Genomic DNA, 26,315 nt, shown 5'->3' on the forward strand with positions numbered 1-26,315 from the left:
CTCCTGCATGGGCCTGGGAGAAGCGAGTGTTTGGCTATTAAATGACCACAGTGGATGAGGTAAAGTTAGAAGGTGGTTTGTGAGGTCTCCTGGGTCTGCAAGCCAAACATGGGAACCACACTTCCCCTGCCTACAAGAGGGGAAACCACCAGAGAACAGAGACCCTGTCTTGTTCACTGATGAGTCCATAGGCTCTAGGATGTGGGTCTGAATAAACATGAGTAGGGGGGATATTCACCTGTCTGACTTTTTTGCAGCAGTAAATGCCACCCACAAGGGTCCCTGGTACACAGCCAGGAGCAGTAAGCGCAAATCCAAGCTCCCGTGTCCCTACATGCAACACCCAGGTACCACCTGCAGGACCACCCATCACCAGGGAAATGTGCCGGTGCCCAGGTCAGCTCTGCCTGCTCATCCAAATAAGACTGTGCATATTTTCTTGGATAATCTAAGCCCCTCATTCTAGGTCTTGAGGCAGGTGGGGACACACAGAGTACAGCAGTTCCACCCCTGGGACGGCCGTCCATGGGCCAGGAAATATCCTACCCTAGCAGGAGGTTCTGAATCTCCTGGACAAGGACATCCCCTGTGCCTCCAGCAGCCAGTCCTGAGTGGCCACCAGGGGGCAGCAGAGATTCACCTGTCAAAGTCACTGGAGCTGAGCGGCTGCGAGCATCAGGGGGATTCCAGTGGGCAGGGAGGTTAGTGACGCTGACATCAGACCTGAAGGAGAAGGCATCCTTCTGTCTCCACAGAATTGTCCTTGACACTGACGTCGAAACTGCTCTGTGGGACTCCTCTCTGGCTCTTGGAAATGTCACCTCTTTCTCTGGCTACAGGCCCAGGCATCGCGTTCCCTCTCCCCCGCAACTCTGCTTCTCACTTTTCCTGAAAGCACCTCCCATGGGGCACAGAACCTTGTCTTTTCTCTTTCTCTCAGGGAAGCAAGGGCAAATGTAATTTCCTGTTTGCCAGTGCCTGGCTCACTAGAATTGCTCCATACCCGTTTGTAGGTTTAAACATGTGTTTGGGTTAATTTTTTTATTTTTACTTAATATATTTTCCCCATGAATCAAAGGCAATAAAATTACAATCATGCTGTTCACATAGCTCTCATCCTCTTGCCAAGAGTATTTCTTACAGCGCAAACAAGCCTCTGCCTTGTACCTGCCCTGACCCCACAGAGGGGACACTGAGGCAAAGCCCCTGTGACCTGCCCCAGGACTCACAGCCAAGGACAGACATGTACAGCACCTGCATGGATCTTTGAAAACTTCATGTGCCCTTACAGAGGAGGAATTTTAATCTGGCTCCTACATACAGCCTCCAAAAAAAAGGAACTGAGACCAGATCCCACATCTGACTCAGCCATGAACCGATTTTAGACAGCAAACCCCTGGGTCCTGGACCAAAATTAACCACCTGTCAACTGAGCCCAGACTGGGCCGAGCTAGAGTCTGGACCCCTGGATCAATTAGCATCACCCTGTGACTTTCTGGCCACCCCAGGACAGGGCCCAGGATCACCCCGAGGACAGGGACTTCAAGTTCCCTGGAAAACACAGACAGACATCCCTGCTGAGCTCTTCAATGGCCAGACCTGTCCAGGAGGGATGAAAGGACAGGGATTGGGGTAGAGATGAGGCCCAGACTTAGGGGACTATCAGAGGAAGGAGAATCCTGGAGCTGACTGTGGATCTGCAGGGCCTGCCCCTCCCCTGTCTGTCCTCGGCGGCTGAGTTCCTCCCAGGAGGCAACAAGAGTCCCTCAGCTGCAACCCATGAGCTTGAGTTGTTTTGCATAACAGGAAGCTCCCCTCAGCCAGGGGATAAGAGAGGCCTGGGGGAAACTAGCCCATCCTCGGGACCTCAGGGAGCAGATCTGGGGGCACCTCCACCATGGCCTGGACCCCTCTCCTCCTCACCCTCCTGGCTCATTGCACAGGTGCTTATCCCTAGGATCACACCCAACTACTCAGTGCTTTGCTTAATTGGCTTTGAGCTCCAAAGGACCCTGCACCTGCCATAGGAGGGGGCCGGTTTTGTCCTCTGTTCAGAGCTCCATCCACCAGCCCAGTATATGTGCCAGAGGGGCTGGGGCTGATGCATGCTGGAGCTGTGGGTGCCCAAACCCCCTAGAGCTCAATCCAGGCAAGGCAGGAGGGGACTCTCCTGGGATGAACCCCTCCCACAAAGCCCACCTCTCCTTGTCTCCTCTCCAGTCTCTGTGACCTCTTATGATCTGACCCAACCATATGCAGTGTCAGTGTAGATGATCAGGGAGACAGCCTGGAAGATAAGTATGTGCACAGGTACCAGCAGAAACCAGGCCAGCAAACAGCCCTCAGGGATCCCTGACCGATTCTCTGGCTCCAACTCAGGAACACAGCCACCATGACCACCCTGACCAGGGGACAAAAATCTGCTCCTCTGTCTGGATCTCACTCTCCCTCAAGCCCCAGGAGGACTGATGACAAACAATATGCAGGTCTGACCCCATCCCCCTGGTCTGAGACCCCCAGACCACCTTGGCTGCAGCCCTCCAGGCAGGTTCTTCAGAGGGTGTATCGGGGGGGGGGGGGTTCAGGCTGGCAGGACCAGGCAGCCCTGGTATTTTCTGGAATGGAGAGGGACTAGGGCAGAGGACCTGAATGGAGGATGGACAGAAGGACACATCCATCCATCATTATGGTCCCTGCATTTCTATATGTGGCAAGAGGACCTTTCCAAGCCCCAGCTATCCTGGATTATTTCCCAGAACGGCCCAGGTTCAGGTGAGACCATAAATCTCCAGGTCCTCAAGCCACCTGGGATTCTGGAAAGAACAACCAATGTGGTGGGCACTGTGGCATCCACACGGAATCCCTCCTCAGGGCTGACACACCCTTTGCAGCCGTGGGAGCCCTGGGCAGCTCAGAGCTCTAGGATTTACTGTGAATCGTGGTTGGCTACAGAAAACGCTCACAGGGTGGTTCAGGTGTGATGACTCCCTGAGGCCAAAACCCAGTCAGGACTAGATGAGGATGGCCTTGAAGGGTCTCCCAGCCCCAGAGCTCCCTTTGGGAACAGCTGAGTCCTCAGTGGAGCCATATTTCATCACCTCCTTCTGTCCAGTCTTGCTTCCCTTGCTTCTTTCCAGGGAGAATGTCCCAATCATCTACTTGAGGCAATTCTCTATTTCAGAAGCTGCTTCTGGGAACCGAATCTAAGATGACCAGCTTTCCCCTGATGAGTCACCATGGACCCAGGAGCCCCTAGGCCACCCAGAAAGCCCTGGGTGCCCTAAACCCCAGTGTGCACATCTGCCTCAATGGGGCTGTCATTTTCATGGAATGAATGAAGCCTGGAATTCCAACTGCTCAGGATCTGAACAAGAGTTGGAGAATCCGATCTATCCCAAAGGTAATTTAAGGGAAAGGTGCAGCAGTTGCCTCATGCATCTGAAGTGAGCCTGCGGTTAAGCAAATGTGAGTGTGGCTACAAAATCTATGCGGTTCACTTCCACCCTACAAATCTCACACAAGAGTTCCCTTTCGTAGAGGAAAGGGAATTCTTAAAATTGACGGAGTTTTTTAATAGAGTTCCAACTTTAAAATGTGGAAGAAATGATGAAATTGAGAAAACATTTTGTGATCCTCATGAAACAATTGTTTCAAGCAATAATTATCAAGGATGATAAAGTCATTGGAAGAAAGTTGATGGGGGACTTTACAATAAAACTATCAAGCTGTCACCACTTAAATCCACTGGTCAACCTTAGCATCACTAGAAGTAGGATTGTCAAAGATTGGGTGTCTTCTCAGTTGATGATGATGAAGTACAGCTTCAAAACGTCCTATTACAGTGGGCTCACGCCCAAAGGTACGCTGATAGGTGGGAGTTATGATAATTTAAATGTTCATTCCCTGACTACAAAATCCCTGCTTCTGCTAATAGGACCTGGCCTGCCTGCAGCTGGGAAGAGCACAGACATTTACTAAGGGCCTTGCTAGTGGTAATTGTGGTGATGATGGTCTGTACTCAAGCACAGACTTTTTAAAATGTTTCAATGGCATGCTCTTAGGTTTTATTGATAGTTGAGTCAAGAAATGACTTTTCATACTTTCTGAAAAACTTATGCTCATCACACCATGATATTACTTATATATAACATTCCACAACATAAATTCCTTTTAATATAGGCAGTAGGAAAAAAATTCTCTCTTTACAGAAAAACTTGGTTTCCTTAATTATTAGTTAGTCAGAATTAGGTAACTTATGGCTCCCCTTTTGTCTTAACTGTCAAATTTTGAACTTGTAGTACTCAATTATTGTAAGTATATGGGCCCCTTGGCTAGTGTATTTGGTTGTTCCTATTAGGAGGATAATAACTAACATTTTTGATGACGTACGACTTGCCAGTCATTGTGCCAGGTGCCTTACGTCCATTATTTGACTTAAGTTTCACATCAACCCTCTGAGGCATTATTGCCATTCTTCAACAGGAAACTATGGCTCAAAGCACTGAAGTGACGTGCCCAAGGTTCCACAGCCAAGTGGTGATTCAAATGCAGGTCTCACTGACCCCAACCCCATGCTCTAACCTCAATTCTCTATTATGGCTTTACACTTGGCAATCTGACTGCATTCAGTTTATTTTAAGCAGTCTCGTCAATTCATTCTTTTTCTTCTTGTCTATGAAAGATATAAGAAATACATAGGGCCCAAATCAGGCCAGAACAAAGAAAAATGAAGTTAGGTGGTGGGATTGTTGTGTGGCTTTTTTTAAAATTCTGCTCTACTTGTCACACAATTATCCATTCAATATATGAAGAAGTTGGAATATATAAACTATCTTTTGGAAAGCAGGTGGTTTAAAGAGTAACAACACAATGAAACTGAGGCCCAGGGAAGGGAAGGGATGGTGTCTGGGCTTCTGCACCTCGCTGAACTCTGAGATCCCAAAGACCCATCCCATCACTGCTTGCATGGGAGTGAACAAGGCTCGCAGGGCCATGCAACCCTCCCTCCTCCCTGTGCAGATGGGCAACCCAGGCCCTGCAAGTGGCTGGGGCCTGGCAGGCCACGTCATACTGCTCAGCTTTGGGGAAGGCAAGTCCAACATTGACCCCGCAGTGACAGGACATTAGTCAGTTGCAGACTCCCATCCTCTGAGCCTCAGTTTCTCCAGAGCCCCCTCCCAAGCAACTCACCGAACTAGTGGAAGGCAGGGGGCAAAGCACAGATTTTTAAAGAGGTGAAATGATTCAAATCAGAATGGTTTTACTCCAGATTTCATATGTTGATAATATGTCACTCTGCCTAAACACCAATTTGCTTTCCACCTAACACTGTGTCCTTCACAGCACATAGCCTAGTCTTATAAACTTAACTTGAATTGCACCTGACAAGAATTTTGACCCCTCACTCTTCCCCAACATTCACCCTGTCTTGAGAATACCCATAATAATTTATTGTTCCCATTAGCTTATTTTGCATCCATTTTAATAAGCCCTGGACTCCTAGATCATCACTCAGCCCCCAGAATCTAATCTACATAGAATTCTATATGTCCCCTTCTATGACCCCATTGCTTACCCTTCTCAATTCTTATCCATTGGTCCTACTGGGTTTCCACTAACCCACTGGTTAATCTTCTGCATTAACCTGTTCTCTGGAATGCCTCTTTCTCTATCTGAAGTCTAACTCTCCTCCTAGCAGTCTTCTAGAGTGATGGCTGTTTTGTCTCCCACAACCCTCATACCATTGGACCTGGAGGTGGGTTTGGTATCTTTCTTGGGCTTCACTATTGCTACCAAAGTCTTCCCACTCCACTCTCTGACCACTGCCTCCTATCTTTTCAGCTTCACTCCTTCTTGTCTCCAACTTCAACAATCCTTTACTGACCTACAATCCATTGATGTTAACATTTTTATTGTCCTTCACCCTTACTCATGTCCACTCTTTCTTCTTCAGCCACCTCTGTGCCCCTCATTGTAGCTAATGACTGGAGTCTCTTTAATTCTGACAGATAACCTTAAGTGTGCCCTGCATATTGTCTATCAGTCATGCTACAGACCCTCTGTCCATTCATTCTTCATGTGTTCCTGAAAAGGGATGGATGTTCTGTAGTTGTTGGTTGCAGTGTTCCATATCTGTCCCATAGGTGAGTTTGTTGATAAGTAACTGAGAAAAGCATATTAAAGATCTACCATTGTATCTGTGGAAATGTCTAATTCTCATTGTAATTTGGTCAATTTTTGCTTCAAATATTTTGAGGCCATGGTATTAGGTTAATAAAACTTTGGAATTATATTGCTGGTGAACTGATCCTTTTATCATTATGAAATGATCCCTCTTATGTAGTAATGTTTTTGTTTTAAAGTGGTAACATAGCTAGACCATCTTTATTTTATGTAATATTTGCTTAGTAAATCATTTCTTTTTTTTTTTTTTCTTTCTGCCTACTTATGTTTTAAATGGTCTTGTGTTAACAATTTACTGTGAAAAGATTTTGGCAACAGGATTCAGACCTCATATGCAAATAATAGGAGGGCTGGAAGGATGGACAAAACGATTTCAAACAACTAAACTGACTCTGGGTGACCTAAAATTAGTGTGACTGCATTAAAATAACATTGAGAAAAATAAGTATAATAAGAGAGAATCATAATAAGGAAATAATAAAAATAATAAATGTAAAAGGACATTTGTTAAATCACAGAATTGACCAGATTAGGAGCCTACGGAACCAGGCACAATACCCAAAATTATTCCATAGGACTAATCCAGTGAGGCCCACCACTGCCGCTACTCCCGAGCCCTAAATGCTGCCACTTGCACTCCCAGCATTAAGCCTGAATGATTCCACTAGCAATGCTTTCACCACTGCTCAAGAAACCCAGACTTACAAAGATACCTATTTTACCACTGTCCTTGTTTGATGTCACTAGATTCTAATTCACAGGGAAGGCATGTGATTAATGGATTCTTATTCACTGTCCAAGTAGCTCCAAGGAAGGCTACTAAGATACATGTCTGATCTTTTATCTTCACTACAGGAGGTAGCAAATGTACAATGGAGAAAGAGAGAAAACATCTCATAAATAAAGAAAAAAATTCACATTGAATGGAAACACACTGTGCCAGTTAGGATTAATTAAAAAGATCACACATGAATATATCCTTTACATAGAATGTAAAATTTCTGAACAACAAAGATTAAGTGAAAATAATCTACACGTTCAAGGAAATAAAACCAGGAATTTACAAGGAATTATTAATCATGTTGGTATTTGACTTTTCAAAGCCAGTGGGACAACTACCACATAGACACACTTGAAAAAAAATGGACTGTATTGAATGAATGACTCTAATAAACATCCAAAACCTGGCCATGGGAAGGAAAAATAAATACTTAGAAAATGTACTGTAAAATTTAAATTTCTGAGGACACTTACGATTAAACTTTTATTTAGAACCCAATTAAATTGTATCAAAAACATTAAGTTAGGGAAAATAAAAACTGCAAGAGAAAATGAATCTAGGAAAAATAATAGCTGAATCTCAAAGAATGACATTATTATGATTACATTAGTAATGTATGATAAAATGATTTATGAAAGCAATAGGGTTTATACTAAAAAATATTTCTTAGGCAGGAACTTTGTTGCATATAACAAAGGCAACTTCTGCTTAACATGAGTTTAGTTTAAAGACATAGGGTGTTAGAATGTAATTAGTGATATCAATATGAGTTTATGGGTTTCAATACAGATAAATACAAAAGATACAGAAAAAGTGAATATGTAGGTGTATACAAACATACACACACACACATGCATCCCCATGCACATATGCACACACTCCCTAGCTATGTCCACAGAGAGGGCATGGGAGCAGCAAAAAAAGAAGTAATAAACAAAGCTAGTATTTTTGTTTCTAACTACCATTCTTCCCTAAGAGGAAACAGAATCCTTGGAAAATTAGCTAATTCCAGGCCTGGGGCAGATAAAATACAAGATGAGCTTGGAAAATCTTTGTGTCAGAAAATAAGGAATGTCTCAAAAAATGATGGGACCATGTCAAAAGACTCCACTTAAATGCACTTAAAAGGACCACCCTGGCCACATCTGGGACAGTGTAAGAACTGAAATAAATAATGATAGTAAATTATAGCATTTAGAGTAAAATAGGGATCTATGAGTCTGCACTAATACAAACAAATAAATGGGGAGAAGAGAATGATTTTCTTTATAAAATGGTATCAATTAATACATATAGGAGGACTAATGGACCTAAGAAATTACCATTTGGTTTATCATAACAGTAATGATTGCTTCAGGCATGAAACATCAGCAGATACTAAAACTAATGGATGGAAGTATAATGAGGAATGAAATTGACTAGAGTCTCAAAGTATATCCCTACAAAATACTTAATTATAAAGGGTGAAAAACATAAATACTGTGGAAAACATGGCAGACACCATCTTAATCAAGAGATCATGCACCACCAGAGAGGATGCAGTTAGAACTGTTAGAAGAAACAGAAAAACAGGAACCACATTCAAGAGAAATGACAACTGATGGAGAACAAATCTGAGATGACCAAGATTTTGGAGTTAGTACATAAGTGTTTTAAAGTGGCTATTATAACTGTGCTCAAAGCATAAAAAAAAATGCTCATAATAAGTGAACACACAGGAAATTTCCACATGAAAAAATTATAGGAAATGGACCAAATAGAAATCCTAGAATGAAAAATACAATATCTGAAATAAAGATCCATCAGATGGATTTCCGGTCAAAATAAAGTAATATGAATTAGATTTATTTTCACCTCTGGAACAACCAAAAAAGACAAAAAAAAAAGAATATATAAAACAAAGGTTTACAAGACACTGGACACTAAGCAATGAAAGACAGTGATCCCTGAGAATTAGGAACCAAGTGAGATGAGTCCTAACATTTTTATAGATTGCTGCCTTGAGAGAGTTTCCAGGCCACAGAGCAGAGAAGGGAATCCCACATGAAGCCTAAAAGATTCCTTCTGTCAAGAAGATTGAGCAGAGTCCAGAGAGATGCAGGCAGTGAGAGTTCACAGGCAGCGTTCTGGAGGGCTTCACAGAGAGAGAAATTCAGAGCTGCAGAGTGTCCCTGACTTTGCAGCAGATAAGTTATAGGTGTATACTACAAACCCTAAAATAACCATGAAAATAATAAAACAAAGATATAATAAGCCAACACATGAGATAAAATGGAATCCTAAATACTCAATTCAAAAGAAGGCAGAAATAAAGAGGAAACAACAAAGAACAGAGAGGAAAAATACAAAACAAGTAAAATGATAGACTTAATTGTAACCATATTGAAAATCACATTAAATGTAATCTGCCAATTAAAAGGTGGATTATCACATTGGATTTAAAAAAAAAAGCAGGACATGACATTGTGTTGCCTATAAGAAATGCACATTAACTATAAAGACACAAATAGGTTAAAAACAAAAGGATATAAAAAAATATACCTAACACTAATCAAAGGAAAGCTGAAGGAGTTATTATCAGATGAACTAGATTTCAGAGCAAAGTTTTATCAAGGATAAAGCATGTCATTTCATAACGATGATAAATTTCATTAAGCAGAAATAATAACCTTAAACAATTATGCACAAAATAACAGAGCTTCGAAGTATATGAAGCAACAATTGATAGAATTATGAGGAGAAACAGATATATCCACAATTGTAGTCCTTTTTCAGTAACTGATAAAACAATTGGAAAAGCAGTAAGGACATTAGAAGACTTGAAAAAAACTCTCAACCAACTTGACCTAATTCACAATAATAGAACACTCCACCTAACAACAGCAGAATACACATTTTCAATTACTCATGGAACATTGACCAAGAATCCATATTCCTTTCCATAAAATAAGCCTCAATAAAATTAGAACAATTCAAGCTCATGCAAAACATGTCCTCTGACAACAAAGGAATTAATAACAGAACAATCTCTTGAAAATATACAAATATATGCAAACTAAATAACACTGCTCAAGGACCCCTGTGTTGTGGATATAATAATGCCCTTCAAGGAGGTCCATGTCCTAATCCCTGGATCTGATGTACTAGGTTACACAGCAAAGGGAAATGAAGATTTCAGATGTAATTAAAGTTGCTTTTCAACTGACATTACGATTGGTAGATAATCTTGAATTATCCTGGTGGACCCTATATAATCACAGGGATTATTAAAAGTTTCAGAGCGCGGTCCCAGCTGGGCGATGAGGCTGGGCTGTGCGGGGCCGCCGCGGGTTGCTGGGCTGCAGCGCGGTGCCAGAGCGGCGGGCCGGGCCCGGCGTCCCCACCTCCTCCCCTCCGTCACCAGTGACCACGTCCGCTCCGTGAACCCACCGCGGCGGGCTACAAAAAGGAGGTTTCAAATGAACTCTTTTAAATTTTGTTTGAAACTAATATTTTAACAAAAGCCAAGTTGAATTCAGGATAAATAAAGAAGAAAACGGGAAAAGAGCAATGCTTTGGTTACAAGTGTCTTAATAATGAGCAAATGTGGCAGGAAAAAATATATTAAGACAAATCTAAGACAAATGACCATGAAACTATTGAATCCCAGCAGGATGGAAGTGTAACAGATTCTGTGACAGAGAGCAAATCTGCTCAAATGCAGACTCAGACTGGTCAAAATTAAATTCCTACTTTAGCTCAGGTTTCTGTAGCTGGATCAGGCACTGGAGGAGGCTCCCCAGCTGTAACTCTAGTGCAGTTACCTTCGGGCCAAACTGTACATGTCCAGGGAGTAATTCAGACACCACAGCCATCGGTTATTCAGTCACCACAAATACAAACTGTTCAGGTAGCAACAATTGTTAAAGACAGATGAGTCTGCAGAATCTGAAGGTGTAACTGATGCTCATAAACGTAGAGACATCCTTTCACGAAGACCCTCTTATAGAAAAATACTGAATGAACTTTCCTCTGATGTGCCTGGGGTTCCCAAGATTGAAGAAGAAAAATCCGAGTAAAAAGGAATGCCCCCAAACATCGCTACCCTGGCAGTCCCAAGCAGCATGTATCAGACTAGCACGGGGCAATACAGCACGTTTGCTATCATACGATCTGGTACAGTCCTAGCTTTAAGTCTTCTGCAGTTACATTGAAGCAACCTGGATTCTGGCATTAAATGATTCGATTTAAAACTGCATCGTCAGCACCAAAATATGTATTAGAGAATGAAAAGTATATGTTAAACGAGTGAGAGATTTGTATTGACAGCTGTCTTATACTTTTGAAAAGTAAAAAATTTTAGAACTGAATATAGAAGAAAAAGTTAGGGGTAAAAATAAACAAGGGAGGGTTTTTCCTGTTTATATGATTACACTTATCTCTAGTAAAATTTAAAACTTACTATTGTTGTCCTTATGGCACATGCAAGCATGATATGATGTCAATGTCTGTATTTCATTCAAGTTGGCTTTTGTTATCAACTGATATTATAAATACTAATTTAAAGAGATATCTTTGTGTTTTAAAATTGTTTTAAATGTTACTCTGTTTCACTACTCTCTACTGTGCTAATTTGTGCTGCAATTTTTCTTAAAAGAGAATGGGAAAATGTTTTATGTTTTAAAACCATAGCAACTGGACAGATCATTTTATTTGATATTTTAAGCATCAAAAGCTTTAAATAAACAGATATATTCACATTTAGTCTTGTGCATTTTAAAGGATTGTTAATTCTGTGCTTTTTACTCTAATGAAAGTACCATTTTTTTTTTCCCCAAATAAAGAACACGTCTAATACATTAAAAAAAAGTTTCAGGGAGCAACCAGTGAATGGATAAACAAAATGTGGAACATCCACACAACAGAATATTATTCAGCCATAAAAGGAATGAAGTTCTGATACCTGTGACAATGTGGATGAACACTGAAGACATCATGTTGAGTGCAAAAGGACAAATACTGTATGATCTCACTGATACAGAATAATTAGCAACGCGAGCTCATATAGTCACAATATAGAATATAGATTACCAGGTCAGATAGGGTGGAGGCAAAGGATAGGGATTTAATGTTTAATATGTACAGAGTTTCTTTTTGGAATGAAGGAAAATTGGTAACGGATAGTGGTGATAGTAGTACAACATTGCGAACATAATTAACAGCACTGAAATACATATTTTAATGTGGTTAAAAGGGGAAATTTTAGGTTGCATATATGTTACTGGACTAAAAGCTTTTAAAAAAATCTCTGGAACTTCACAACACAAACAGTGAATCCTAAGATAAACCACTGAACTACAGTTAACAGTACAATTATAAAAATGTGCCTCATCAATTGTAACAAATGTACAATACCAATGCAAGCTGTTAATAATAGGGTGATTTATGGGAACCCTGTATTTTATGCATAACTTTTTTTTTGTAAACCCACAAATTCTCTAATAAAAAAAATGGTATGAGGCAAAATAATTGGAAGGATGGATTATCACATGGCAGTTAAGTATCCCAGCAAGATAACTGAGCTTGGAATAGATAGCAAGTCTGTGATTAGGTGCTAGAGTCTTCTCGAATGGGGAGAAGTGACTGAGAGTCAATAGATATCAATAAGGATGTGGGACAGAGGATAGTAGAACCTGAGGACATAAACCTCAAAGGAGCCTGGGTTCTGTAAATCCAGGTTAGAGTTAAGTGTCTGTCTTCCTGGAGCTCCCACAGCCCCTTGAGTATTCCTTTGCAATGCCCCCAGTGATCCTCTCCCCCAGTGATCCTCTCCCCCAGTGATCCTCTCCCCACTAAGCCAGCATTCAGCAAGGGAAGAATTGGATCCGACCCATCCTGTAGTACCCAGGATAGAAGCATGTCTTGGCGCTCCGACTTTGAGGAGGAAGGAGGAGAGGAGTCTACCTCTCCATCTTGATTTACCCTTGGCTTTGTTTCATTTATGTCCATATTTTATTTGCTTTTAATGACCTAATCCTTTAAAAGAAAACTCAATTAAAACATTTCCAGAAGCCATCTAACATGCTATTCCAACTACCTAGAATACCCTTGCCCACTCTACCTATCCCAAAACTTCCTATTCTTTATTAATTAATGAACAGAAATTAATCATCAGGTAGATGACAAATAAAATGCAATATTGTACCACAACACAGCCATCAGAATGGCAAAATTAAAGAGGCTGACAACATTAAGTGTTGGCTGGGATGTGAAGCAAAAAGAACTCAATTCAATACTGAAGGGAGAGTAAATTTGTACAACTGCTTTGGAAGTTTGGCACTATTTACTAAAGCTGAACATAATCATACACATTCCCAGCAATTCCATTTGTCCAAACAAAATGTATACATTTTTTTCACCAAAAAAAAAAAAAAAATACAAGGATGTTCATAGCAGCAGCATTGTAATAGTCCCAAACTGGAAACAGCCTAAATATCCATCAACAGCATGACACATAAACTTTTTTTAAAAAGCATAAGAGAGGCAGAAGAGTCAGAAATGTCACTACAGAAAAATGTTCAGAGAGATTCAGCGTTGCTGGATTTGAAGATAGAGGAAAAGAAAGGGCCATGAATAAAGCAAGACAAGCAGCCTGGTGAAGCTGAAAAAGGCAAGGAAACAGATTCTCCCCTAGAACCTCCAGCAAGGGATGCAGTCCTGCAAACACCTGTTTTAGCCCAGTGATCCAATGCCATATTTCTACCCTATATTATTGTAAAATTATAGAATTGTGTTGTTTTAAGCTATCAAGTTTCTGGTGATTTTTTATTACAAGTAGTAACAAGAAATTAATACACCGTTGGTCAAGAAATAAATTGAATTTAAATGAGAAAGTATTTTGAACCAGATGAAAATGAGAACCCAGCATTTCAAAATTTGTGGTATTCCACAAAAGCAGCAATTAGGGAAAAATTTATAGCCCTAAATGCCCACATTAGAACATAAGAAAAAGCTCATTTGCTGACATGAAATAATTTTAATAAACAAATTCATAGAGACAGATACTAGAATTCAGGTTATCAGGGGCTGGGAAGGGTTATGGAATGAGAAGATAAAGCTCAGTTGGTACTGAATTTCTGTTGGGGTTGATGAAAAAGTTTTAGTAATAGATAATGGTGATAGCAGCACAAAATTGTGAATGTAATTAACACCGCTGAATTATATATCTGAATATGGTTAAAGGGAGAAATTTTAGGTTCAATATACATTACTAAAATAAAGGAATAAAGGACATTATTGTGACAATGAAAAAATTGGAACATGGGCTGTATGCTTTATATCAATGTTAAATTTCTTTAACTTGATAGCTGTACATAGCTGGTTACATAGTGAGTTTCCTTGTTCTCAGGAAAAGTAACTGAAGTGTTGTGTTTGAGGAGGATGATGTATGCAACCTACTTTAAAATGTTTAAATATAGATGGATAGATGATAAACAGATAGATACTAGATAGATATAATAAATGTTACAAAATGCTAAAAGTTGTTAAATCTGGTATCTTGGTGAGGGGGTAAGTTGGAGTTTTATGTATTGTTTTTGTATTATCTTTGTAACTTTCCTGTAAGTTTGAAGTTATTTCAAAATAAAGAGTTAAAAAAAGTCTCAAATCAATGATCTTTTCCTCCACCGTTGAAAAAAAAAGAAAAATAAACCCAACGTAATTAGAAGATAATTTTTAAAAAAGAAAGGAGTGGATAACAATGAAATAGAATAAAAGAAAAGCAATAGAGAAAATTAGTGGGTCAAAGAACTGACTCAGAAAAATCAATAAAATTCACAAACCTCTAGGAAGAAAGAGTAAAGACACAAATTATTAATATTAATAAGAGAGAGATAGCAGTGCTACAGCTTCTATAGATAGTAAAAGGAAGATAAGTGGACATTATGAAAAACTTTAAACCAATAAATTTGACAACTTAGATGAAATGGCCCAGTTCCTTGAAAGACACAAATACTAAACTTTACTGAATTGAAGAGATAACCAGAATATTCTTATACCTATTAAATCAATTTTAACCTTTCCAGGTTAAAAGAAACTCCAGGCCAGATGACATCATTTGTGAATTATCCCAAATATTTAAGGAATAAATATTATCAGTTATACATAAACTCTTACAGAACAATTAAGGGGAAGGTACACTTTAAAACTCATTCTTGGAGGCCAGCATCATTGCGATACCAAAACTGAAGACACAAAAGAAAAGAATACTAAATTTCAATGACTCTCATGAAGGAGATCAAAAATTTTTTAAGAAGTTTTAGCAAATCACTCTCAACAGTGTGTAAAAGGGCTAGTACATCCTGACATAATTAGAGTAATGCAAGTTTGCCTGAACCTTTGAAAATACATCAATGTGATCTAACTTATTAACAAAATAGAACAGAAAAACACAATCATCTTGCCATTCCTGACCTGCAGAGGATAAGGGTCTTGGTCCTGACAAGGACTAGGGATGTTGCAACTAATTTGGAAGAAAGAAGAAAGGGAGATTGAATGGACCAGGCAGACAGAGAATTATTATTGGGCCCCATTGATGAGGTAAGGCAGAGGACAAGGGGATGGGGGTTGGTGACGACATTAGAAGAATGATCTACCTATATATGGAAACCTCCAAGTAAGACAGGGATAGTGTTGGGGGGAGTTATAAAATTATAAGAGCTTCATAGATCAGGGAAGTATGTGCTATGTAGGCTAACTTCCACAGCACAGCACTTAATGTATGGTGAACGCAGAGTGAATACCTGTGTATTGCTGGGAAAAAGCACAATTAAGTCCCAGTGGGGCTAGTTTTGTGGGGCAGAACAACTGAGCCTCGGTGTACCTTATTGACAAGTGTGCCGGTTTGAATGTATTATGTCCCCCAGAAAAAGCCATATTCTTTGATGTAATCTTGTGTGGGCAGATGTTGTCAGTGTTGATTAGATTTCTTTGAGTGCTTCTTTGGAATGCGCCCCACCCAACTGTGGGTGATGACCCTGACTGGATAATTTCCATGGAGGTGTTGCTCCACCCATTCAGGGTGGGTCTAAGTTGATCACTGGAGCCATATAAATGAACTGACATAACAGAAGGAACTCAGTGCAGCTGTGAGTAACGTTTTGAAGAGGAGCAAGCTTGCTAGAGAGGAACATCCTGGGAGAAAGCCATTTTGAAACCAGAACTTTGGAGCAGATGCCAGCCACGTGCCTTCCCAGCTAACAGAGGTTTTCCAGACACCATTGGCCATCCTCCGGTGAAGGTACCCAATTGTTGATGACTTACCTTGGACACTTTATGGCCTTAAGACTGTAACTGTATAGCCAAATAAACCCCCTTTTTATAAAAGCCAGTCCATCTCTGGTGTTTTGCATTCCGCAGCATTAGCAAACTAGAACAACAAGAAAACCTCCGTGACAACGGAAGGATGCATCCTCACCCTCCGAAAACGTAACTGTCTTCACAGGCCAGAGAACGCTCCAACCTACCAGGGACACCCCCTCCCCCGGGCATGGGCAGAGTCCTGGGAAGGCAGACCCGTGCTCGCGGACACCCGCACCCTCAAGGAACAGAGAAGCCGAGGCATTCCAGGTTGGGTGGGAGTCCGTCCCCGCCCTGGCGCTGGTCCCAGCAAAAGAGGGCGTCAGAACGCAGGGAGCCCGAGACCCCCTGGGTCGCAGTTACCTCGGAGGATGAGCGAGCGGTCCTGGGGCCGGCCCCACGGCTGACGCAGCTGGCTCGGACAGGGCGGTTTCCCGACTCCCAGCCGAGGACGCGCTGCCTGGGGCTCTCCGGAGGGACCCGCAGGAGACTCCGGGGAGAGAGGAGCCCCAGTCCACTGCGGGTTCCACTGCCAGATCCACGCCGCTGCAGGGAACGCGCGCGCACGCGCAGAGTGGAGCGGGGCTTTGCGCCCGCCCTCTGCCAATCACCAGTCTTCCTCCCGGCTTTGCCCTGAAAGTCGTCCGTCCGCCGGGCTCTTTCTTCGGCCTTCTTGTTTCCCGTCGGAGTGTAGAGTCCGTGTGTGGGCGCATTTCCGTTTCCGGCGGTGTCCAAGCGAGGCTCAGGGGTAGCAGTTCTGAACACGGTACCGGGCTGCGGGCTGAGGCAGACGACGGCGGGATCCCGAGGGAGGATCGGCGAGTCGTGCGCGTGGTAAGGTCCTCTTTCGGTCCTTTCGGACGGTTTTTCCCCAAGGAGCGTCTCATGGCGCTGGGACAGACATACTCCCATTTCTACCTGCCAAAGAAGTGTTCCGGGGTCCTTGGGAGGGACGGTGGCTGGGAGCTTTCTTCTCATGACAGGGTAATCCAAACTGGTGACGTTAGACCTGAGCCAGATCTGTGGACTCCAAATTGTGCTTTTTCCCACTCGTAAAAATGAAGAGAAAGGCATCACTGGAAGTTTAAAACCAAAATTCTCTCCCCAAATCACATAGCTAGAATAAAGCGCTCTTGGAACCCAGGTCTTCTCCCCCCAGGAGCAGTTTTCCTTGACATTATCCTGGTATATAAGAACTCTTATTTCCTCTGTGCTTATGTCTGTGGGAAGCTTCTGACTGCTCCTATTGTTCAGCCGATATAGCCCTTAATATATGACGTGGAAGGGATTAGTTTGCATTTCCTTCACTAGTCAGGGACCGGTGCTGTAGATGCATGTAGGTGGCTAGTGTAATTTAAAGATTTTACAGAACGAAAGTACTAAAATTAATATTATCATGTTGGAGAGTTGTTAAATTTTTTGAAAATTGAAACAAAGATTTTAATAGTTTAAGTTAGGAAACCATCTCATCAATCCACTTGTTACCTAGGCCTGTGCTGTCCAATATGGTAGCTACATGTGGAAATTTAAATTTAGAATGTAGTTGAATTAAAAATTCAGTTTCTCAGCTTTGATAGCTACATATTAAGTTCTTAGTAGCCTCATGTAGCTAGTGGCTATAGATACAGAATATTTCCATCATCACAGAAACTGGCAGTATTAATCTAGACACTGAATTGAATAAAAAGTAACTTAAGCATAAAAAGTAGAGGTTAGCCTAACAGAAGTGAAATCAGAGATGATATTAAGCAGTTTCTACCCGTGTTGGGTAAACAAATGCGTAAACTTTTAGAAATCAGTACATGAAATTTTCTGCCTCTCTCTGGGTGTTACCTGGATTGTAAAATGCTTCCCCCACACCTGCCTCATTTGATGTCGTTAGAGCTATTTGTGAATTGATAAAAAGCCACTATGGAGACTAAGGACCAGAAGAAACACAGAAAGAAAAACAGTGGACCAAAAGCTGAAAAGAAAAAGAAACGGCATCTGCAGGATCTCCAGCTTGGTGATGAGGAAGATGCTCGGAAGAGAAACCCCAAAGCTTTTGCAGTTCAGTCTGCTGTGCGGATGGCTCGATCCTTCCATAGGTATGATCATCTAGAGTCTGGTGGTTTTTCTGGTTTAATCCTTTTTAAACAGCAGGAGCCTCTCATCGATGACCTTCAGATTCATGAGTTCATAGACCATTGGAATTAGAAGTTGTCTAATCCAGCTCTGAAGGTCGTGGAGATGTATGCATTCTGTGAGAAGCTTTTCCTGTGGAACCACCTTGCCTCCAGCATCTGCATACTGATTGGCTTTTTTTTTAGCCCGAGACAAATGCTTAAAGTTTTTCTTTTAGAGTTTGTTCCTAAACTTTAAACAATTTCTGTGATAGATGTGCTTGTTTCTTTCTGGATATATTTCATAACATTGTAATATGTAGTCTTAAATAGCTTATTTATAAATGCAAGCCCTTACTTTATGCCGTGTAGTAAGTTTAAACATTATTGAATTAAATCCTCCCAACAGCCTTAAGGGTGTAGGAATTATTGTTTTCTCATTTTATGGATTAAAAAAACTGAGGCTAAGGGAGCAAATTACTTAAAATTATACAACCAGTAAGTAGGAGAGACAAATTTTAACTTCAAACCTGTTCTCTTTCCCCCATTATGATACACTACCTCAGTGTTTTCCTTTAAACATACTACAACATTTTAAGGTGCTTGCACTTTTCAGCGCTTTCTGCCATTGAAGTTAACCTGTTACATTGTGATTGAGAAGCAGTTATTTAGATTGGGGCCAGAAGTTCACTAGTGACTGATGTTAATTGCATCCATGTGATGTCTGCTCTGTTCTTTTTAAAATCTATACTTATAAGGTAGATGCCTTTTTGAAATAAATTTTGCATTTCTCTCTTAAAATTTCCTTCTTTTTAAAATTTGCAAATAGGACTCAAGATTTGAAGACAAAAAAGCATCACATTCCGGTGGTTGATCGAACTCCACTAGAGCCTCCACCAATAGTGGTGGTGGTGATGGGGCCTCCAAAAGTAGGAAAGAGCACTTTGATACAGTGCCTCATCCGGAACTTCACCAGGCAGAAACTGACTGAGATCAGAGGGCCTGTAACGATCGTGTCAGGTAGGGGTGCTGCCACAGAGCTGACATGGCAGGCGGTGTCAGCTAAGGGACATGCATGTCTGTTGTTGTCTTGACTGGCAAATGTTAAGGTAATGTTGTTATATCATATTATTTGTCATAGTTTTACTAAGTCAATGTAGCTTTGGAAGGGGATAGGTTCCTAGAGGTAGTAGTGATGTAGCTGTATACCTTATTCTGACCACTCTGTGGATCTGCCAAGCATGCTGTTCTGGAAGGCTTAGCAGGCCTACACAGGCCAACTTGGATGCTGTGACCACGTTCATGTAACAGACAGTAAGCACATTCCAAGCACCAGGCCCCCGTAGTTGCCCTTAGGAAGCCACATGCTTGTGGAAGTGAGAGGGGGCTTTTCTCTCTTTTTTCATGAGAGAACTTGTCTGCTCTGGGAGATGGCGATCTTTCTAAGTTTGAGGGAGGATAAAACAGATTCCCGAATTGGCAGTGATATAATCTGAAATCTCTTGTTACAGTTAATAATACAGTCGGATTAAGGCTTTTCTTTATCTGTATGGTATTCCTGATCATCTTGACCTTTTATCCTTTTTATGTTAATTAAGAAATAATTATTGTTCCTTAGACACTATGTTTGCATTATGTTTGAGGAAGTCTTTAGCTGTTGTGAGAACGTTGAATCTCTGGCAGAGATGGAAACATTGGTTCGCTCCTGGATAGCAGGATCCCAGTTGTCATGAAGCCTACTTGCCTGCCCATTCCAGTTGTGATTTTACCTGTTTGAGCAGTTTCATTCGTCTGGGTAGACTTGATATTCTTTTTAAATTGAAGAGAAAACACAACAAGAAAACCAAGATAGAATTTATTTTATTTTAGCAGTTTTCTCATGTAAAAATGTACTTTTGGCAGATTCCTGTAAATGTTTAAAGCAGTTTGGTGAATGCAATTAAAAAATGATAGCATTAATGGGTAAAGTTTTTCAAGAGTTTTTAAAAGTAAAGTTTTCATGTCTTTACTTACAGGTAAAAAGCGTAGATTGACCATTATTGAATGTGGGTGTGATATTAATATGATGATTGATCTGGCTAAAGTAGCAGACTTGGTAAGTCAGGAGGGGCAGCCTGGGTTTCTGATGGAAACTTTATAGCAGTGTGATAGTTTGTTTATCCCATATTGAAGGGAAGAAAAAGTTAGGATTATTAAAGGAATGGCAAGGATATTGGGGATATAACAGATGTGTTTGGATTGATACTACTACTAATAAATGGAATGTGCACGGTGAAATGTATTCTAAGACCTAAAAGCTACAAACCACAGGATGGAGAAAACCTTTAATGAACATAACCAATAAAAGCTCATTGTCATATTCATATAAATGTATAATGTTTACAAGTATGTAATAGTAAGTACCATTTCTTGGACCCTTACTTGGCACTATGTCAATAGCTTTGTACAAATATAGCTCATTTAATTCTCCAGTAAGCCTTGAAGGTATTTATAAATGATGAAATTGAGACTTTGAGCAGTTAAGTAACTTGTCTGTGGATTTGAGCCCTGCCCTTGATGGTGCCTGAACCTCTGTTTTTAATGATTATAATAAGGTAAGTATATGAATTGCCCTTGAGCAGTGGGGAGAATTTGTAAATAGAAAATCCACAGTGTTCAGCATATGGAAATGTGCAGCCTAGACTGCATTTACAGTAACAGTAATATTCAGTTCTTTAATATTCCCGTATTACTTTTAAACTAGCAAAAATAAAGTCAAATAAAACCATAAAGAAAAAACAAAATTAAACCATTTTGATTAGAAAGTGTGGAGTGACTCTTTCTGGACAGCTGTTTTATCCTTTGGCCCAGGAAGTATCCTAAAATACAAAATAAAAAGTAATTTATATAAATATGTTACAGCTGTGGCATTTAAATATCAAAGGATATTTAATATCATCCAAATTTTGAATCATGTAATGCTACCATTGATAAAAATAAGTGTGTTGTTACCAATATAAAATAGTATAAACTTATTAAACCTTGTGTATATAAGTATTTGGAGTGATTAAAAATAGTTCAGCATATAATAGTCATTGCTTTCTCTTTTATGTAAAATTTACCAAGTTCCTAATTTTAAAAGTATACACATATTGCACACACAATGCAAATCTCTCCTTTCCAGCTCTGACCTTGGTCTCAGTTCTCAGAGTAGTTCCTTCCAGATACATATATAGAAACACATGTACCCCTTTTGTTTACTTGAAAACCTGAATGGTAGTTTATTATATACATGGTTATGTGCCTTGCTTTTTTCACTGAATATATCTTGCAGGTATATTATCGTTACTTATAACTCCTTTTAGGGTCATTTCATTCTTTTTAACAGTTGCATAGTACTCTCCTGTATGGATGCACCATCATTTATTTGTTTAACTGGGTTTATGTTGATTACTCTGCTCTGGGCTGTCAAGAAGCCTTCTAAGTCACAGCAGAGGCCCACAAAATACATGGATGCATGTGTGTGTTTACATGTGGGTGCATTGGGGGAGTAATCTAGGTGTCACTTATGTTTAGTTGACAAAGTTTGGCAGCTAAGGGATTGCTTGCTGCCTATTTGACTCCATCCTCCCAACAGCTTCTTGCTCGTTACAGAGAACTTATGCTGTTTCTTCATATGGCCCCTTGACACTCCATGGTGTCCAATGGGTCCTAGGGATATTCCCATAGCCAGCTTGCCCTGCTTCAACTCCACTTGTAGCTTTGTTGGTGAGCTCTGTTCTGTCAGCTTGGCCTGTGGTCTGCAGAGGTAGCTGTGTTTCTGGTATCTGACTTCCACAGCAGTTGGTAGCCATCCATATATTTTGTGGTTTGGGATTATGGATATTCACGTTTGTAATCAAAGATGGGTTTTTCTGTTTCTGCTTTTTCTTATATTTAGTTAGCTGCAGAAAGAAAAGAGCAGAAGTATTTTTTCCATCCTTTCACTTTCAATTTCTTTGTGTCCCTGTGTCTAAGATGTGTCTCTTGTATGCAACATATTGATGGTTCATTTTTTTTAATCCATTCTACGAATCTGTATCTTTTAATTGGGGAGTTTAAATCTTCATTTTATTGAAATATATTCACATACCACGCAGACATACAAAACAAATCGTACATTTGATTGTTCACAGTACCATTACATAGTTGTACATTCATCACCTAAATCAGTCCCGGACACCTTCATTAGCACACACACAAAAATAACAAGAATAATAAAGTGAAAAAGAGCAATTCAAGTAAAAAAGAACAGTGGGTACCTTTGTCTGTCTGTTTGTTTGTTTCCTTCCCCTATTTTTCTACTCATCCATCCATAAACTAGACGAAGGGGAGTGTGGTCTTTATGGCTTTCCCAATCCCATTGTAACCCCTCATAAGCTACATTTTTATACAACTGTCTTCGAGATTCATGGGTTCTGGGTTGTAGTTTGATAGTTTCAGGTATCTACCACCAGCTACCCCAATTCTTTAGAACCTAAAAAGGGTTGTCTAAATTGTGCATAAGAGTGCCCACCGGAGTGACCTCTCGGCTCCTTTTGGAATCTCTCTGCCACTGAAGCTTATTTCATTTCCTTTCACATCCCTCTTTTGGTCAAGAAGATGTTCTCCGTCCGACGATGCTGGGTCTACATTCCTCCCTGGGAGTCATATTCCATGTTGCCTGGGTGTCTGATCCCACGTAGTGGGGAGGGCAGTGATTTCACCTTTAAAGCTGGCTTAGCTAGAGAGAGAGGGCCAAATCTGAGCAACAAAGAGGCATTCGGGAGGAGGCTCTTAGGCACAATTATAGGGAGGCCTAGCCTCTCCTTTGCAGCAACCATCTTCCCAAGGGTAAATCCTGTGGTAGAGGGCTCAACCCATCAAACCACCAGTCCCCTATGTCTGTGGTCATGTTAGCAACCATCGAGGTGGGGTAGGCCAATACCCCTGCATTCTCCACAGGCTCCTCAAGGGGGCTCTACATATTGTTTTCCTTGTTTTTTTTTTTTTAACTTTTTTTTTTTTTAATCAACTGTATGAAAAATAAAAAAAATTAAAAAAAAACATACAATAAAAGAACATTTCAAAGAGACGATAACAAGGGAGTAAGAAAAAGACAACTAACCTAAGATAACTGCTTTACTTCCAACATGTTCCTACTCTACCCCAAGAAAGTAACCTAATATAGCAACATTTCTGTGAACTTGTTCCTGCTATACCCATCAGAAATTAACAGACCATATTCCTGGGCATGCCCAGAACGTTAAATAGCTTATCTGTTCTTCTTGGATTATTGTTCCCCCTTCCTTAATTGCTCTCTATTTCTAGTTCCCCTACATTCTACATTATAAACCATTTGTTTTACATTTTTAAAGTTCACATTAGTGGTAGCATATAATATTTCTCTTTTTGTGCCTGACTTACTTCGCTCAGCATTATGTCTTCAAGGTTCATCCATGTTGTCATATGTTTCACAATATCGTTCCTTCTTACTGCCGTGTAGTATTCCATCATGTGTATATACCACATTTTATTTATCCACTCGTCTGTTGAAGAACATTTGGGTTGTTTCCATCTCTCAATTGTGAATAATGCTCCTATGAACATTAGCGTGCAGATATCTGTTCGTGTCACTGCTTTCCGATCTTCCGGGTATATACCGAGAAGTGCAATCGCTGGATCGAATGGTAACTCTATATCTAGTTTTCTAAGGAACTGCCAGACTGACTTCCAGAGTGGCTGAACCATTATACAGTCCCACCAGCAATGAATAAGAGTTCCGATTTCTGCACATCCCCTCCAGCATTTGTAGTTTCCTGTTTGTTTAATGGCAGCCATTCTAATCGGTGTTAGATGGTATCTCATTGTGGTCTTAATTTGCATCTCTCTAATAGCTAGTGAAGCTGAACATTTTTTCATGTGTTTCTTGGCCATTTGTATTTCCTCTTCAGAGAACTGTCTTTTCATATCTTTTACCCATTTTATAATTGGGCTGTCTGTGCTATTGTCATTGAGTTGTAGGATTTCTTTATATATGCAAGGTATCAGTCTTTTGTCATACATGGGGAGGAATGTAGACCCGGCATCATGGGATGGAGAACATCTTCTTGACCAAAAGGGGGATGTGAAAGGAAATGAAATAAGCTTCAGTGGCAGAGAGATTCCAAAAGGAGCCGAGAGGTCACTCTGGTGGGCACTCTTATGCACAATTTAGACAACCCTTTTTAGGTTCTAAAGAATTGGGGTAGCTGGTGGTAGACACCTGAAACTATCAAACTACAACCCAGAACCCATGAATCTCGAAGACAGTTGTATAAAAATGTAGCTTATGAGGGGTTACAATGGGATTGGGAAAGCCATAAGGACCACACTCCCCTTTGTCTAATTTATGGATGGATGAGTAGAAAAATAGGAGGAGGAAACAAACAAACAGACAAAGGTACCCACTGTTGTTTTTTACTTGAATTTCTCTTTTTCACTTTATTATTCTTGTTATTTTTGTGTGTGTGCTAATGAAGGTGCCAGGGATTGATTTAGGTGATGAATGTACAACTATGTAATGGTACTGTGAACAATCGAATGTACGATTTGTTTTGTATGTCTGCGTGGTATGTGAATATATCTCAATAAAATGAAGATTTAAAAAAAAGCAGAGATATTTTTAATATCTTAAAATCCACAAGTCTCCAGAAATCAATTCTGAAATAATTTTGAATGTTTAAAGAGTCGAAAAATTTTTAAAAATTGGTCTTATCTGTTTATATTTTTATATTTTCATATGTGTTAGCATTCATCGTAACTACTATCCTTTGGTAGCTTTCTTGAGAAAGTGTGTGTTCTGCTTTTTAGGTTCTGATGCTTATAGATGCCAGCTTTGGGTTTGAAATGGAAACATTTGAGTTTCTAAACATCTGCCAAGTACATGGCTTTCCTAAAATTATGGGAGTTCTCACCCACCTAGACTCCTTCAAGTATAATAAACAGCTGAAGAAGACAAAGAAGCGATTAAAACACAGGTTCTGGACTGAAGTCTATCCGGTAGGAAGAGAAATAATTGAATACTAATACTTTAATCCTTTTTAAGTAGACAGAATATGGAGAAGATACTCTGGATCTTTTCTACAAGATCCAGCTCCTCAGTTTCCTTTATAAAACTTTTCACAGTCCCTGGGACATTTTCATTGAGATGGGCTTAATTCTGAGCTTTTGATGTGTGTTATCTGTCTCTTCGCCCCCCTGCACCAGGCAATATCTGGTTCTAAGCGTTTTGGGTTCATGTCTTAGCAGAGTTCCCCTGAAGTTTCCAGGTTATAGGATCAGGAACCATAGTGCACACATACTCCCACTACTCCTACCCCTCCAGTCAGTCACAGAAGTCTTTGTTCAGGAGCCTCAGTGCTCTTCTCTGTGCATTATTCCAGACAGATGCCAAGAGATCGATCTTGAAACTAAACTTATTTGCAATTCTACCCCTAAGAGGTCCTGACAGGATGACTCTTAAAAGAAACCAGATAAGAAGCATTGGGATGGTGGCCTTGCTGGGAGTCTCCCTTACTTAGGATTGTTTCTAATTTAGGGCCTTTATTTTGGTGCGATATTGACAAGAATTTAATTGAAAATCAACCTTTTTTTTTTTTTTTTTTTAATGTTTAGGGTGCAAAGCTATTCTACCTTTCTGGAATGGTACATGGAGAATATCAAAACCAAGAAATTCATAATCTCGGCCGTTTCATTACAGTTATGAAGTTTAGGCCTCTAACATGGCAAACCTCTCACCCTTATATCTTGGCAGACAGGTAAAAAGTGAATATAAACTTTTTCTTCCTGACCCATATATTTGAAAGCTAGAAAGGGTCAGGAAAAAAAAATCAGTCAGTTTATTTTGTGCCTTTTGGATTAGTGTGGGGAGAAAT

General features: G+C 40.4%; 1 protein-coding gene and 1 pseudogene across 1 annotated transcript in view; one reads left to right on the top strand and one right to left on the bottom strand.

Annotated features, from left to right (window-relative positions):
- Positions 1 to 17,278, bottom strand: part of LOC119509982 — a 60,138-nt gene extending 42,860 nt beyond the window's left edge. Inside the window, exons 1-2 of the mRNA XM_037803927.1 lie at positions 16,933 to 17,278; positions 16,664 to 16,900 (exon numbers count right to left, since the gene is read on the bottom strand). Of these exons, the coding sequence (XP_037659855.1) occupies positions 16,664 to 16,900; positions 16,933 to 17,278 (583 nt within the window). The remainder of the gene's footprint in view (positions 1 to 16,663; positions 16,901 to 16,932) is intronic.
- LOC119510252 lies at positions 10,384 to 11,346 on the top strand (annotated as a pseudogene).
- Positions 17,279 to 26,315: the final 9,037 nt, after the last annotated feature.

This window comes from Choloepus didactylus, chromosome 15 (genome assembly GCF_015220235.1).
Source record: "Choloepus didactylus isolate mChoDid1 chromosome 15, mChoDid1.pri, whole genome shotgun sequence".
NCBI lineage: Eukaryota > Metazoa > Chordata > Mammalia > Pilosa > Megalonychidae > Choloepus > Choloepus didactylus.